The 15,474-nt window shown below is 48.0% G+C and overlaps 2 protein-coding genes across 8 annotated transcripts in view; one reads left to right on the top strand and one right to left on the bottom strand.

Moving 5' to 3' along the window:
• The window catches only part of CLK3 (CDC like kinase 3), a 28,237-nt gene extending 18,763 nt beyond the window's left edge, over window positions 1-9,474 (bottom strand). Inside the window, exons 1-2 of one of the 2 annotated variants that reach the window (XM_073363279.1) lie at window positions 9,304-9,474; window positions 5,671-5,819 (exon numbers count right to left, since the gene is read on the bottom strand). In XM_073363279.1, coding sequence (XP_073219380.1) covers window positions 5,671-5,819 — 149 coding nt within the window. In that variant the 5' untranslated portion in view covers window positions 9,304-9,474. Of the gene's footprint in view, window positions 1-5,670; window positions 5,820-9,138; window positions 9,240-9,303 lie in introns of those variants that run through there. The other variant, XM_073363280.1, reaches the window with a different exon arrangement.
• Window positions 9,475-13,910: 4,436 nt separating this feature from the next.
• Window positions 13,911-15,474, top strand: part of LOC140918559 (uncharacterized) — a 39,002-nt gene continuing 37,438 nt past the window's right edge. For 5 of the 6 annotated variants that reach the window (XM_073363273.1, XM_073363271.1, XM_073363274.1 and 2 more), the window contains exons 1-2: window positions 13,911-14,093; window positions 14,959-15,366. In XM_073363273.1, coding sequence (XP_073219374.1) covers window positions 15,145-15,366 — 222 coding nt within the window. In that variant the 5' untranslated portion in view covers window positions 13,911-14,093; window positions 14,959-15,144. The remainder of the gene's footprint in view (window positions 14,094-14,958; window positions 15,367-15,474) is intronic. The other variant, XM_073363270.1, reaches the window with a different exon arrangement.

Raw genomic sequence — 15,474 nt, 5'->3', positions numbered from 1 at the left:
TTAAGGTTTCCCTAGAGACTATCTGTTCTGTGAACGGACCCGAGCCGTCAAACGGCGAGTCTTGAATGGTCTGCTATACCTCTGGTGGGAGGCCCAAGACCTGCAGTCACCAGCTTCAGCACATAACAATGGCAGCGGACATTGTGCAGGTGGCCAAGTCCACTGCGTCCAACGCAGCCTGCAAGGAAGTCCTTGCAATCGCCTTACCCTCCTCGATAATAGCTCCAAAATCGAAATGGGAGTCTGTTGGAAGGAGCTCCTTAAACTTGGACAGAGGGAGCAGCTGAGCACCGCTTGCTGACTACCATTTAGAAGCTGAAGCCCCCTGGTGGAATAGACCTTATGGCTGAAGAGGTCCAACTTCTTTGGATTTTGACACAGGGCCTTGCTGCCCTTGCCTTTCCTTGGTATTGGCCACATCCACTACCAACATGCCCAGCTGAGGGCACGTGAAGAGGTATTCATACCTCTTGAAAGGTACAAAGTATTTCCTTTCCACCCCCTTTGCCATGGGAGGAATGGAGGCAGGAGTTTGCCAGAGGATCTTTGTGGTATTATGAATGGTCCTGATCAAGGGACAGGCCACACTTGACGGCCCTTCTGGGGGATGGCCCACCATGGGATCTGTGTCTTCTGACACTTCTGCTGCCTGAAGACCTAGGTTTTGAGCTACTCTTCTGAGCAACTCTTGATGGGCTCTATTGTCCACGGCTGGCAAAGAGGTAAACACTACTGCCTCGTCTAGGAGGAAGATGAAGAAGCCCCCATGGGCACAGGTTCCTCCTGACCCTCCAATTCACAAGGTTCCTCCCCCCAGTGATGCCATCTGCGTGGTGGCTGGCACGATACCAGCTGTGGTGCTGGGCTCCGATCCTTTAGGGGGTTCCCTTACCATCGAGGCAGATGGGGGGTTCCGCCTGTCTGAGGCAATGGACAGGGACCTGGAGCTCAGCCCCTGGGCTTGATGGTATGCTCAGGGGGTCCAGAATGGCTATTGCGTTGGAGCTTGCCATTGAGGAGGCCAGGGCATCATAGGGACCTGGTGTGCCTCCTCCCGCCGGGAACAATGAGAATGGTGCCGGCTCTGCCTGGACATATAGGACTCCAACTTCAAGGCTGAGTCTGACGTTGGGGACCACGAGGGTGCTGGAGAGCAATGCCCCAATGAGGGGGACTGCTGCCGAAGCATGGCTGGTTTGCCCTCAGAGAGAACTGGCCCCTTGTGCGGTGCCAGTTCCAGAAACTGCTGTGCCACCATCTCCATAAGGTCCCTTGTGGCCTCAAAATGTATCTGGGGTAGATGGCTTGTCCAGCTCCCCCATCTGGCTCTCTTGTGCTGGGGAGTCCAACAGGACTGGACTCAACGGTTCCGCCTGTTCGGCCGGAGTCAACAGTGCCGGTGTTGCTTGAGAAGGAACTGAGTGTCTCCGCGAGCCCCATCACACTCCACTGCTCTGTTGGCGAACGCCCCCTCTCGGCTCTTCTTTGCTTCTTATGCGGCACCGGCAAGCGTGATCAGTGCCAAGAGGCCGCTGAAGTTGTCTTCAGTGCCGGAGAGTGTCGGTGCCGTGAGTCCCTGGGTGCCAAGTCCTTTGCCAGCACCGCAGCATCCCTTACGGGGGCCAGTGTGCTCCGCACCAAAGTGCTGGATTTCGGCGCTGACATAGGCTGTGCCAGCTGTGGGCAAAGAGCCAACTGCATAAGAAGAAGTTTGAAGTCCCTCTCCTTTTTTGTTCTTGGGTGGAAGCTCCTGCAGATTCTACACTCTGATGGGCTTCCCCCAAGTACTTTAAGCAGGAGTTGTGAGGCTCTCCCCTGGGCGTAGGCTTTTGACAAGATCCACAGGATCTGAAGCCTTGACACCGAGGCATACCCCTGTCCCCAAAGGTGAGAGTGGGGGGAAAGGGGGGAAGGCCCTACAAAGTCTTAACTAAAAACTATAAATACTATGCTAATAAAAACTATTTACAAAACAAAGAAAGGGAATGCTAGGGAATCGCTTGCCCGAGGCAAGAGAAGCTTACTGACATGGACAGTAAGAAGGAACTGAAGAGGCGACCGGTCGGCAGGGACCTATATACACTGCCATAAAGGCACCACTCCAAGGTCCACAGCCAACCTGATGGGTACCGCTAAGGGAAAAACCCTCTGACAACTGTGGATGCAGCGCGCACACACCTACTTGGAATGGACATGAGCAATCACTCGAAGAATAAAAAGATATTAACATTTAAATGAACTATAAATATAGGGATATCACTGTCTCAACTTCTCTTTGAAGTATGTAGCAAATAACCTGCAAATGGCGGGAGATAGGCAATTGCCTTATGTTAAACCATGTAGCTAATTACCAGTGAGAAAATAGACGGTTACTTCAAAAGCCTATTGTTCACCCAAGGACTGGTGCTGTCAATAGGCTGCAAAAAATCTCTATACAAAAACTCTTAGGACCAGATCCTTTCATCTCAGATCTACTTAAGCTTCATTCAGGGGAAGTTTGAGGTGTAAGACTCCAGTCCCATCTGGACCACCCAGATATTGAATATTTGGACACTGAACTATAATATTTGATTCTGAAAAGGACTCTTTGCAACTCTGAAGCTCACCATCTCTACTATAAAACTGACCTAAAAACTATTTATACCTGTAATGTATAATGATCTTTTAACCAATACATTGTTTTATTTTTTAATAAATGTTAGCTTAGTTGATAAGAATTGGCTGTAAGCATGTATTTGGGTAAGATCTGAAATATTCATTAACCTGTCCAATCTGTTGGGACTGGCAGAACTTTTTATATGATGAACAAGATTTTCAGTAAGCCCCATCATATTTGACTTGGCTGTCTGGGCGGGAACCAAAGACTGGGTTGCTTTAAGGGAACTGTGTTTTTGGCGTCTGGGTAACCAGTACAGCATTATGGAAGCTGTTTTGTTGCTGGCTTGGTAAATCTAAGTATCAGAATAACCACCAGTTTTGTCTGTCACATTCTTTGCTCAATTTGGGCAAACTGTAATCTCAGTGTGGCTCCCCTAGGACCTTGGTCAAACGCACATTCCCTTAGCTAGCTGGGGCTGGGCAGAGTTTAGGCACTGACCCAGGCTCTACGCACATACTCATGATGCAGACCTCATGTTTGATATCCCTTTTGGCAGAGGCGATGCCATGGTCCAAATGCCTGCTAACCCCCACTCCCACAACAAAAGCAAGACCATCTCTTCTCTGGCCCTTGTATCTGAGTCCTGAGTTTAAGTCCCCTACCAACACCTGTTCTGCTGGTGATGATTTTGCACCTTCCACTTCATCAGCCCCCCTGAAGAGAAATTTGGTCAAACTGGTTTTCCTGCTCAGGCAACCTCCTTAGCACACCCATTGTCAGATTAGAGCACAATTGTGAAGGTTAACAACTCCATTTATTAGGTCTAGGAAAGACCTGCTATAGTACTGTCAGCAAATGTTTGCTTCCATATCCACACAGAGGCATTCCATGATAACAATTTCATATCAACCAGAATTCATAAGTTGTACATACAGATTCCCCATATGGTCACAGTGGTGTATGATACTGAATGAGAAGGCAGTGTTTATGTAGCAAAGCCTGTAGTTCATAAAGACAAAGGTCAGTTTATTGCCCTTTCACATTCAAAGTGAGCGTCTTATATTTTAAGATTGTCTGAAGTTTACTTTATATATTTATTTTTGATGTGCAGTTAACCACAACCTGACGCCATTCGATAGTTACATAAGAGCAACCAGTCATATCTTTAATCAAAATTTTGGGAGCTGCTAATGTTCCAGTTTGTCAAGTCTCGATTTTCTTCATTTTTCTCCCTCTTTGCCAACCAAGGGGCCAATTGTTGCCAGGCAGGATAGTGATTTCACTTGATCCATTAGATGCCAAAAGAAATCTGATGAGGTTCAATAAGGATAAGTGCAGGGTCCTGCACTTAGGATGGAAGAATCCAATGCACCGCTACAGACTAGGGACCGAATGGCTAGGCAGCAGTTCTGTGGAAAAGGACCTAGGGGTGACAGTGGACGAGAAGCTGGATATGAGTCAGCAGTGTGCCCTTGTTGCCAAGAAGGCCAATGGCATTTTGGGATGTATAAGTAGGGGCATAGCGAGCAGATCGAGGGACGTGATCGTTCCCCTCTATTTGACATTGGTGAGGCCTCATCTGGAGTACTGTGTCCAGTTTTGGGCCCCACACTACAAGAAGGATGTGGATAAATTGGAGAGAGTCCAGCGAAGGGCAACAAAAATGATTAGGGGTCTAGAACACATGAGTTATGAGGAGAGGCTGAGGGAGCTGGGATTGTTTAGCCTGCAGAAGAGAAGAATGAGGGGGGATTTGATAGCTGCTTTCAACTACCTGAAAGGGGGTTCCAAAGAGGATGGCTCTAGACTGTTCTCAATGGTAGCAGATGACAGAACGAGGAGTAATGGTCTCAAGTTGCAGTGGGGGAGGTTTAGATTGGATATTAGGAAAAACTTTTTCACTAAGAGGGTGGTGAAACACTGGAATGCGTTACCTAGGGAGGTGGTAGAATCTCCTTCCTTAGAGGTTTTTAAGGTCAGGCTTGACAAAGCCCTGGCTGGGATGATTTAACTGGGAATTGGTCCTGCTTCGAGCAGGGGGTTGGACTAGATGACCTTCTGAGGTCCCTTCCAACCCTGATATTCTATGATTCTATGCTGGGCCAAGACCAACTAATTTAACACAGGCTGCCAAACAGATAGCAGCAACTGTAGGTCACTACTGACCTTGGTTGAAACTGAAATATAGATCTCAGATTCCTAGACTTTAAGGCCAGAAGGGACCATCATGTTCATCTAGTCTGACCTCCTGCACATTGCAGGCCAGTAGGCCCATTATCTCTGGCTGAATTACTGAAGTTTTCAAAACTTGATATAAAGACTTCAAGAACAACAAAAAATAAAAACCAACAATGGAAAGGTTAAAGAATGTAAGGGTCAGCTGGATACACTTTTTATTGCCTTTGCACTAGCAAACTGCAGTTGCAAGTTGAAACACGCAGACAACACCTGTGCAAGCTGCTATGCTGACTAGCTATCCTGTTTCAGATGCACAGTGTACCACATTGGCATGCAGCACTACTTGCAAATGTTACAGTTCCCAGCACAGTTCCCTGAAGCAGATGCTTAGTGCCTATGCTAAATTTATTTGCACCTATGCATTATTTGGTTTATTCCAATGGATGCTTTGAACAAGGCTGGAATTTAAGCAGGGTCAAATTAGGAAGGATCACATATAGCTGAACTAAAAACAGCTCTCTTTTTTAAAATTTTAGGGTAACACTTTCACTCTACCCTAACTAACTAAATCTGGGCAGCAATTTCAGAAGACAACTTGGTTTGACATTAGAGATTTAATTCACTCCTTGATATCAGTACTGAGAAACACTGACTCCAGGGCAGGGTATTTCATCAATACTTAACGTATCTCAGTATTTTAGAAAGGAGACGTAGTTGGATATGGAGTCAGAGATTTAACAAGAGGCTCAGAAACAAACCCATTTACTTCCAATTTTGAAGCTATTAGCCATGATCAGGAAATGCTGATAATGTTATCACCACCCAATTCTATCCCTGAAATCTGATTAGAATCTTAGAGGAGAATCCCAGCCTCCGATTAAACCAGCTCTCACCTTCTAGACCGTGATCTCCTTGGAAGATCCCTTTGAGGCTGGTATCGCAATCTTCCTTCATATTCTCTGCTGTGAGACCTCCGTCTCTTCCATTTGTGACTCATGTAGGTCTCCTGCTCAGGGGATTGATATCTCTTGCAGTGATGCATCTAGGGACATAAGAAAGGCACTTCAAGTAAAAACTGTCATTTCCTCTAGGGGCAAACATTTCTAGTTTCCTACACCCAGGTCCCCACCAACTTCTACACAGAGTTCAGGAGCGCCAATATTCTCTGAAACTTATTGTTCACATTTTACTGACTTTTTGAAAGCCTCATACAGCTCACTGCATAGTAAGCAAAAAGCATGAAAACAGAAACCATGCCCAAAGAGTTGGAGGAAATTCCCATAAAAGCCATCCATCACCAGCAATATTAATAATTAGAAGTTATAATTTTAAAAAGGCTTCACAAAGCAAGCAATGCATGTAACCAAACCCCAAAAAACATTACAGGGACACCATCAACATAAAAACCACTTTTTTTCTAAAAAGTTTTATACCCTCTTTTGTTACAAACACCTAAAATTATTGTAACTGAAAGAGGCTAGGAAAAACTTTTCCCTGTATTTTTTTTCCAGTTTATTTGCTTTACAATAAACTGGAATCTGTTTCACTGTTTCCTCTGTATACCAGTTAGTTTACCCTGTTTCACAAAAGCAATAAGGATGAGAACACACTGTTAAACAGGAAAAGTGATTGTAAAACTACAGAAACTGGCAGGGAGACTCAGGAGCGGATGTAAGACTTGACACTATTTTAACTTTTTAAAAACTGACTATATTAAATAAAGTGTCCCTTTAATACAAAAGAGCACTGATGCTCTGTTTAAAAAAAAAAGATAAATGACACCTAAATAATCAGACACAAAAGAGACGTGGATGGCTCAGAGTATCTGTAAGTAAAGACAGAGCCTTTCACTTCTTGATCATAGTTAGAATCCAGACTATATTAATATGGTGTGAAAAAAATCAGTGCTTCCAAACAGCTTTTCACTGACATGCAAAATGGTGTTCTTGGGCCAGTTTCTAGTGGACTGGAGTCCTTATTTGCAGAACAAACAGTATCTGTTAGGGAATCTTCCACACACACGTATTCAAAAGACAAGTGAGATTTAAGAATGCAGTGGCCAGAGTAGAGATTGATTATCCAGTTTCCTCTCACTGCTTTGCCCTGCTCCAGTGCAAAGCAGCCATAAATCCTGGTTTAAATGGCCTCAGGAGGATTCCCTGGCATAAGGAAAGCCTCTAGTGGCATAAAGCAGTCATAGCAGTTCTTACACCCCTCCCCCTCAGAAAGAGGCCCGGACAACCTGCACAATGACACTAAGCTCCTCAAAGATCCTTGTTGGTACTTCATGTAAGACAGTAGCCTGAAGGCTACTCTAGCTTGGATCACCCTGGGTGCCAGCTCCAGGATCAGGGAGCATCTGAGGACAGCTTGGCCAGTTTAGAGAACATGGGCCAGATCATCTTTTAAGTTAACAATGAAATTAACTATCACTGTTACACTGGAAGCTGGAACAAACTATAAGCCTCTTAAAAAGCCACCATCAGATCAATTTAGGGCCAAAGTGTAAGTTATAACATTTTACTGTTTTTAAAAAAGCAAGACCAACCATTTCCATTTCCCATTTAATCAAAGTGATTTAAGTCATCAATTTTAATCTTGTTTTGCATTTGTATTTTTTAGTTATTTTCCTAAAGAAAGGTTCATTCACATCAATTGGTATAATCATGAAAATGAGCTGATTTGCGACCAAATATAAAAATTTAGTGTAAGGGCAATACTACTTTTTGCTATCCAGGGAGATATGCTATATCTATTCACATTTATTTAACCAATTATACATCTTAACATACATTTATTCAGATTCTTAATTTCTACACTTTCCTCTTGGTTCTGTACATAATTTTTTAAAAAAGAGCACCATTTAATGCATTAAAATTTGAGGAGGGCTCATTGATGCAGCATTTGGGTTTATTTACATGATTTTAATAGATTAGAATAAGTTTAAGCATTACCATGGTTAGTAATTTCTAATTTAATTTCAACCATATTTTAAAAGAAAATGTATTTTAAATAAAATCTGATTTAAATAAAAACAATTTTTTAAAAATTAAAAATAATTGATTTTTATTCTCTCAGTATCCCTTGCAGTATTCACAACTCAAACGCCACAGAACTGGACTAATTCATGAGAGCTAGAAGAGAAAATTAAGTCTATTTTCTTTAGTAGAGAAATGCAAAATGTAGACATAATTGTGGAAAGCCTGTCAGATTTTGAAAGCCCTCAAGTCTGGTTAAAAAAAAATAAATCAAGTTTTAAAAAAAAAGCTGATCTTGAACTAATAATGCCCTAGAACAAAGCACTCATTCCTGGTTTCTCCCTCATCTTGTATGGATTTTCTAAATCTCTTCTGCTGCCTTATTTCTACTTTATCTCCATTTACTGTCTGAGACACCTTAAGTCCCATTCTTTTGGGGTGGAAAGCCTTAACCAGCGGCGTCAATGGTTCCTCCTACCATATTCTACCATCCCATCACGGTGGCCTCACATCTACCTGAAGAGATCTAGACAAAACTTCAATTGGACCCATCAGCACAGCTTGTTTCTTCAGACAGTGAAAATGGTGGCTAGGGAACAATGCAAAACACTACTTCCCTGAAGGTGTCAGCCTCGTGACTGAGACACTAAAGTAGAACCCACAAAGTATTCAGCCTCTAAGACCACAGGTGAACATTTCCCCTCCCTTCATCCGTTTGACTCCCCAATCTGTGTATCCACTTCTCTCATCTGCCAATCCAGCTAGACACAGAAACAAAACATCTCCCAAACCACACTGTGACAAAGGGGTTTCCAGTTTCTGCTTTAACAAAACCCCGTAAGAAACACAGTGTTGTTCCTCAATGCAGCATATTACAAAGAAGGGCACTTGGTCATTATCTCAGAGTTGCAAAAAAGGACTTTGGCCCCTTTGCATCCTTCATGTGATCATAGCAATGAAAATTTTTAAATGGACATAGAAGGGTTTTAATTTTGGATTGTCAGCTATCTCACCCAATACAATTATATTATTTCTACATCATCTTCATCAGCAGACTTTCCAAAACCGGGGCTCAGCTGTGAAAATATTTGTAAATTTCAAACCCCCCCCCCCATCTCACAGGAGCCAGCAGAGGAACTGGTTCCAGACACACACGCTACAGCATAAACAAAACAGGCCCAGAGGCGGGGGCAGGGAAGGGGGGCGCCCCGGGACCCTCGGGGGGGGGTCAGCCCCAGGGGCGGGGGACAGGCGCCCCAGGACCCTCGGGAGCTGAGGGGGTCAGCCCCAAGGGCGGGGGGCAGGGAAGGGGCGCCCCGGGACCCTCGCGGAGAGGGGTCAGCCCCAGAGGCGGGGAAGGCCCGCGGAGGGAAGCGCTCAAACCTGGCGTTGGCGAAGCGCGTCTCGGCCCTCAGGCCAAGCCAAGCCAGGCCCGTCCCGTGCCCCATCCGGGTCTCCCCCCTCCCCCACTCCGAGTTCCCGGATGTTCTGGCCCCGCTCGCGCTCCCCGCCTCCAGGGGCTGTCGCGGCCGGGCGCCCAGCACTCACCGTCCCGCACCCCCTCAGAGCTGCGCTCGGCGGCTCCGCTCAGGCCCTGCACCGCCGCCACTGCTTCCGCTTCCGGCTAGACCTACGGCGCGAGCGGGCACCCTGCGGCCACCTCCTCCAACCACGACACGAGCTGCGCGCGCACCGCCTCCCTACTGACAACCCGTCACGCCGGCAAGAAGGGCTCCTCCGAGCTCTACCTACGCTCCTGGTTCCTCTAGCCACCCGCTCTATGCTCTTGGAGGACTCCTGTGCGGAAAACCCGCTTCTTCCTGGGGCACGTGGCGGCCGGGCGGGGACAGGCGGGGGCTTGGCGTACAACAGGGCACCTGTGCAGCGTGCTCGCGCAGAGAGCGCAAAGCCCCGGGGTATTGCATTTGCTTTCCTTGGTTAACAGCCGTGAATGAATTGTATTCGTTGCCAGGGGGTCGCTTGGCACAAGCTCAGCCCCGCCCCTGCCACGTCCCCTGCATTCGCACCCCGCCTTCTGGAGCGCTCCGCCTGCCTTTAGCCACAGCCCTGCTGCAGGTTTTCACTGCACCGCCCAGGCCGCGCCTCGCTGCAGGGCTGCGGAGTCGCGCCTCTCAGGGAAAAGCCAGGAAGCGCTTGGGCCCTTAAGGGTCTCACGTGCAGGGAGCAGCTTGCGGGAGCCGGATCACCTCTGTGGGATCTTTAAGAGATCCTCTAGAATTAATTAATGAACAGGAGGACTCGTGGCACCTTGGAGACTCACCAATTTATCTGAGCCTGAGCTTTCCCGAGCTACAGCCCACTGCATGGGATGCATCACGAAGGCTCATGCTCAAATAGGTTAGTCTCTAAGGTGCCACGAGTCCTCCTGTTCTTTGTGCGAATACAGACTAACATGGCTGCTCCTCTGAAAGCAATTAATTACTAGCTCACCTTACCTGATCACTCTCCTTACAGTGTGTATGGAAACACCCATTGTTTCCTGTGTATATAAATCTCCCCACTGTACTTTCCACTGAATGCATCCGATGCAGTGAGCTGTAGCTCACGAAAGCTCATGCTCAAATAAATTGGTTAGTCTCTAAGGTGCCACGAGTCCTCCTGTTCTTTGTCCTCTAGAATTGTGTATCAGGGATAGAATTCTCTCTTAAACGCCGTAAGGAGGTTTAAAATTCCATGCAAAGGATCTCATCTATACTAAAGGGACTCTATTAACCCAAATCTAGCCTACTGAAAAAACAAAACGAGAAATTTCAAGTTGCTACACGTGGCCCTGAGAACCCCTGCCATTTTTTGGCCTACATCTTTTCCTCCCAAGGGATTCAACAAGGATTCCCTTGCTTTGTCTTGTCAAGTGGGTCAGGGTTTCCCTCACCCCATATACAGGCAAGGATGGTGGGTCCCCAGGATTCAAAGCATCTGCAGGCTGCTGGCTGTCTTGACAACTGCTATGCCCCCAACTTCTGCTTTTGTCAAGACCTTCTTCTAGCAATTGTTCCCCTGATCTGTGAGTGGGATCAGGAAAGAACCCTAAGTGTGTATAGTACAGTATCTAATGCTTGAGACAGGAACTTCAGTTTAAAGGGCCTGGGGCTCCGGCCACCGCTACTGCCCTGGGGTAGTGTCGGTAGCCGGGGCTCTGGCGGTGATTTAAAGGGCCCGGGACTCCCAGCTGCCGCTACCGCAATAGAGCCCTGGACCCTTTAAATCGCTGTCCGAGCCCCGGGGCTCCCGGCCACCTCCGTTACATGGGGGCTCCGGCAGCAGGGCTGTGGTGTCAATTTAAAGGGCCTGGGGCTCTAAATGCTGCTGGGAGCCCCAGGCCCTTTAAATCGCCAGCCTGGGGGAGCCGGTCCGGACGGCGCACCGGCTCTTGCCGGTACGCCATACCAGACCAGACCGGCTTACTTTCACCTCTGCCCCAGGGATACTGCCAGTGTTAGCTGGGCTGTGTCCTCTGTCCTAGCATGTCTGCAATGAAGAGTTTCAGAGTAACAGCCGTGTTAGTCTGTATTCGCAAAAAGAAAAGGAGTACTTGTGGCACCTTAGAGACTAACCAATTTATTTGAGCATTAGTCTCTAAGGTGCCACAAGTACTCCTTTTCTTTTTGCAATGAAGAGCTGTTCAGTGAAGTCATGTTGTCACTCCCTGGGAGTTGTTCTGCTGAGTTATCTAAAAACAGTCACAGCTTGCTTTTTCTGTGAAAGGAACCCTTGATCGGGCTGTTATGGGGCGCACGTGTATGTGCATGTGTGGTCACTGAGCCAGATTCATCCCTGGTCCAGGGACAGAGAAGGGGCTAGCGGCTTCCTTATTCAGGACCTGCTGAGGGCAGGTTTGGCTCCTGGTGTAGGCTAAGGTAGCTCTAAGCTGCTCTAACTTGCCTGCTGCACGGTTACAAAATCATTGGGGTGCAGCACTGCCACCCACCTGCTATGAAGTGCTCTAGCTCGCTCCCCCCATTCTAAAATGCTCCCTTCACTGGGGCCAACTGCGGTGCATGTAGGTGAACCGCCCACCTCACCTGCTCTGAAATGCCCCAGCCCCCACGGCCCTCAAAATGCCTCCTGTGCTGGGGCTTCCTGCAGCATGGGGGAGAAGGGGCGGGAGAGTTAGTTCTACAGCTCTGTCAGAGAGCCTCCTGTGCCATGGGTATGCCTTGGGTGGGGGCTTACAGCCTGTGTGCTCGCTTACCTCTGGTCACTCAGTATTGCCAACCCTCGTGATCTGATCACGAGTCTCACAATATTTGGTGTTTTCCTTAAAGCCCCAGCTCCTGGAGTCATGTGAGTATGTGAGACGCTCAGCTTTTGTTTTTATATAAAGCGTATTGCCCTCATGGTTGCAGAGAAATGCTTGAAAAGTCTTGAAGAAAAATACAAAGAACCCAACATGTATTTTAAAAAAAATCTCATATTTTTGCAGCCTGACTCATGAGTTTGAACGTGGAGGGTTGGCAGGCTTTATCCCTGGATCTGGGAATCCCTGGCATGGCTAGTTTGCCAGCATTCAGAGGGGGGTTGGATTCCCAGCCCCCTTTCCCCCTTTGAGTGCAAACATGAATGTCAATGAAAAGCTAATAAAGGGATCAGTGGTTGCTGCTATTAATAGCCGGTGAGTCACGTACAGTATGTGAAAGAGACTTGATGGACGTTTTGGGAGGTAATTGTTGTTGGAAGGCTTGTGCAGGCAGTGGGGAATGTGGAGTGCTAGGTAAATGGTGTCTGTAAAGGGATGTATAGAATAAGTGGCAGGTGGAAAGGCAGCGCACCTATAACTGCAAATGAACTAAGAGGGGATTGAAAGTAAACTGACACAACAAAAAAACTTCAAATCCAGACTCCAGCGAGAAATTGCTGAATTGGAATTTATTTGCAAATTGGATACAATTAACTTAGACTTGAATAGAGACTGGGAGTGGCTTAGTCATTATGCAAGGTAGCCTATTTCCCCTTGTTTTTTCCTACCCCCCCCCCCCCAGACATTCTTGTTAAACCCTGGATTTGTGCTGGAAATGGCCCACCTTGATTATCATACATAATGTAAGGAGAGTGATCACTTTGGATAAGCTATTACCAGCAGGAGAGTGAGTTTGTGGGGGGGGGGGTGAGAAAACCTGGATTTGTGTTGGAAATGGCCCACCTTGATTATCATACACATTGTAAGGAGAGTGGTCACTTTAGATAAGCTATTACCAGCAGGAGAGTGGGGTGGGAGGAGGTATTTTTTCATGCTTTGTGTGTATATAATAAGATCTTCTAAACTTTCCACAGTATGCATCCGATGAAGTGAGCTATAGCTCACGAAAGCTTATGCTCAAATAAATTGGTTAGTCTCTAAGGTGCCACAAGTACTCCTTTTCTTTTTGCGAATACAGACTAACACGGCTGTTACTCCGAAATCTGCCACATAACAGATACGATTTGCTACCTGTTGCATTTCGTTATCGAGAAAAGTAAATTACTCAACAGAGATTTTAAGCTACTTAAATAGAATCTTTAAAATAATTAAAAACCAAATACGAAGTTGCCGTCTTTCCTTGCTTCACCACTGTTCTGTCGTGTGGCCTTGGGCAAGTCCTTAATGTCTCTCTGCCTGTTTTCCCTCTAGTTAGATTGGAAGTATCTTATTTTTTTTATATTTGTGCACTTTGCCAGTCATGAGTTCAAGGCTAGATCAGATTTCTTTGTTTTAACCAGACAGTTACTGCAGGAAGGCAGAGCCAGAGAAATGAGGTTTGCTTTTTGTTCTGAAAGCAGAAAGTTTAGCTGTGGAGGAGGGTTTTGGCTGGGGGATCTGGTTAGTTACAAATTCACTGTCTGTGGTGACCCTCACCCCCCACTGCTACCAGGGATGGAGCCCCTCAACGCCCAGCTCCCTCACATGGGATCGCAGCTCCATCACCACGATTCCACTATCCCCGGGGCCCAGGATGGAAGTGGGGGAGGCAGGTTTGGGGCAGTTTTACTTTCATTCCCAGGGAAGTGCTGAGCATAGAGAGAGAGGGACAGTGGCAGGAGAGGGGCCCAGGGTGTGTGGGGAAGCGTGGGCCTGCTGCGGCTGGTGAGTAACTCTGCCAGGTGCCCCTGCGGCTCCCCCATCATAGCCGCCTACGCGTCACAATCGGAGCCAGTTTATCAGGAGAGGGGGAACAGGCACTTTGAAGCTTGTTGCCATCTCGGTTGCCGTGGCAGCAGCAGTCCTGTGTTTCCTGACATGGGGAGAGGTGGTGAGTACAGCAGCTGAGCTGAACGAAGAGACGCCCTGGAGATTCAGTCGGACGGGGTCCCTGAGGGCCTGCGGGGAGACTCGCGGAGGGGTAAGTCACTTACCAGTGCTCTGCTTGTACTCTCCCCAGTGCCTGCGTTTCTCCTGGCCAGAGCTTGGAGCAGAGGGCGCGGCCACTTCACGTTCCCCAGGGCTTGGTCTTTTCTGATCACACACCCTGTGTTGGCAAATGCAGGGCATTGTGAATAGAGATGGGGTCCAGTTTGGAGCTATAGGGCCAGCTGGGGGAAAAGGTTCCTCCTTCGGACTCTCCCCATGTTGGGAGCTGACGTTGCCAAGGAACCACCGAGCCTTAACTGCCCACTCATGTTCTTCTTCCAAGTCCACGGTCAGAGCCTCCCGCCTCCCTCTGCAGCATCGTTGCCTGTGTCACTCACCTCCACAGGGATGTTTGCTGTGGGATTGACCAGGTGGGCTCTGTGACTGGGAGGGGAGAGTGGCCTTCAGCCTTGCAACTGAGGTGGGATATGGGCGTTCCTGGTTTTGAGCTCATTCGGGGAGTCACCTCCGCGAGAGGAGATGCAGCCATCTGTCTGTGGGTTTATGCCGTGCTCAGCGCTGTGACATCTGAGAGAAAACACAATGGGTTCTCAATGGCCTTCACCTCCAGTGCGGCTACCAGCACAGTCCAGGGGAGAGGTTGGGGTTGCAAGCCTCCTCCTGTTCCCTCTCTTCAGTGTCCTGACTATACAGATCTGCCCAGCCGATTGCAGCCAGAGGATCTGCCCCATAGCGCAGTGTGCCGATTCGCACGGCACCCTGGGAAATGGAACAGAGGATTCTGGGATGTGCTTGGAGGTGGCGCAGTAGTGAGTGACATTGCAGGGTGAGGTATCCCATATGAATTCCCTTGTTGGGTATCCACTGATTCTTCCTTTTGCTGCCCTTGGTGACAGGCCTCTGGCACTCAATGCCACAGCTGGATTGCATCTTCTCCATGTCCCATAGATCTGGATCTGTGAGATTCCCCTTGGAAGCTCCAGGGAAAGTGCCGTACGTGAAGCAAATGTCAGTACCTGAGACTCAGCTGCACTGATGACCCTTCGAGGGAGGGCACCCCCCCCCATACCACTGGGCCATAAATGTCCCACCAGAAGCAGAGCCGCTTTCCTGGCCTGCCGTCCCGATACAGCGGTGATGGATGCTTCCAGCATGGCACTGACACAGGGGTCTCAGGTTGGGGTTGCCAGGATCCTGAGAATAGTAAAAGAAGCCCACAGGCATCTCGACCCTGTTCTGTGTCGGAGCTGGAGAGGAGCTACACAAACAGCTACCCCTCGTCAGAGGTCCCCTTCCAAGGAGAGGTAATGGGACCAGCTTGACTTTCGTGCTGGGGGACCAGGCACCTTTCTGGGGCTTCATGGGATTCCTGCAAAGGGGTCATGTTCCACCCCTGGCCTTCTGCTTATCAT

This window comes from Lepidochelys kempii, chromosome 10 (genome assembly GCF_965140265.1).
Source record: "Lepidochelys kempii isolate rLepKem1 chromosome 10, rLepKem1.hap2, whole genome shotgun sequence".
Taxonomy (NCBI): Eukaryota; Metazoa; Chordata; order Testudines; family Cheloniidae; genus Lepidochelys; species Lepidochelys kempii.
This window is presented reverse-complemented; position numbering and strand designations above follow the sequence as displayed.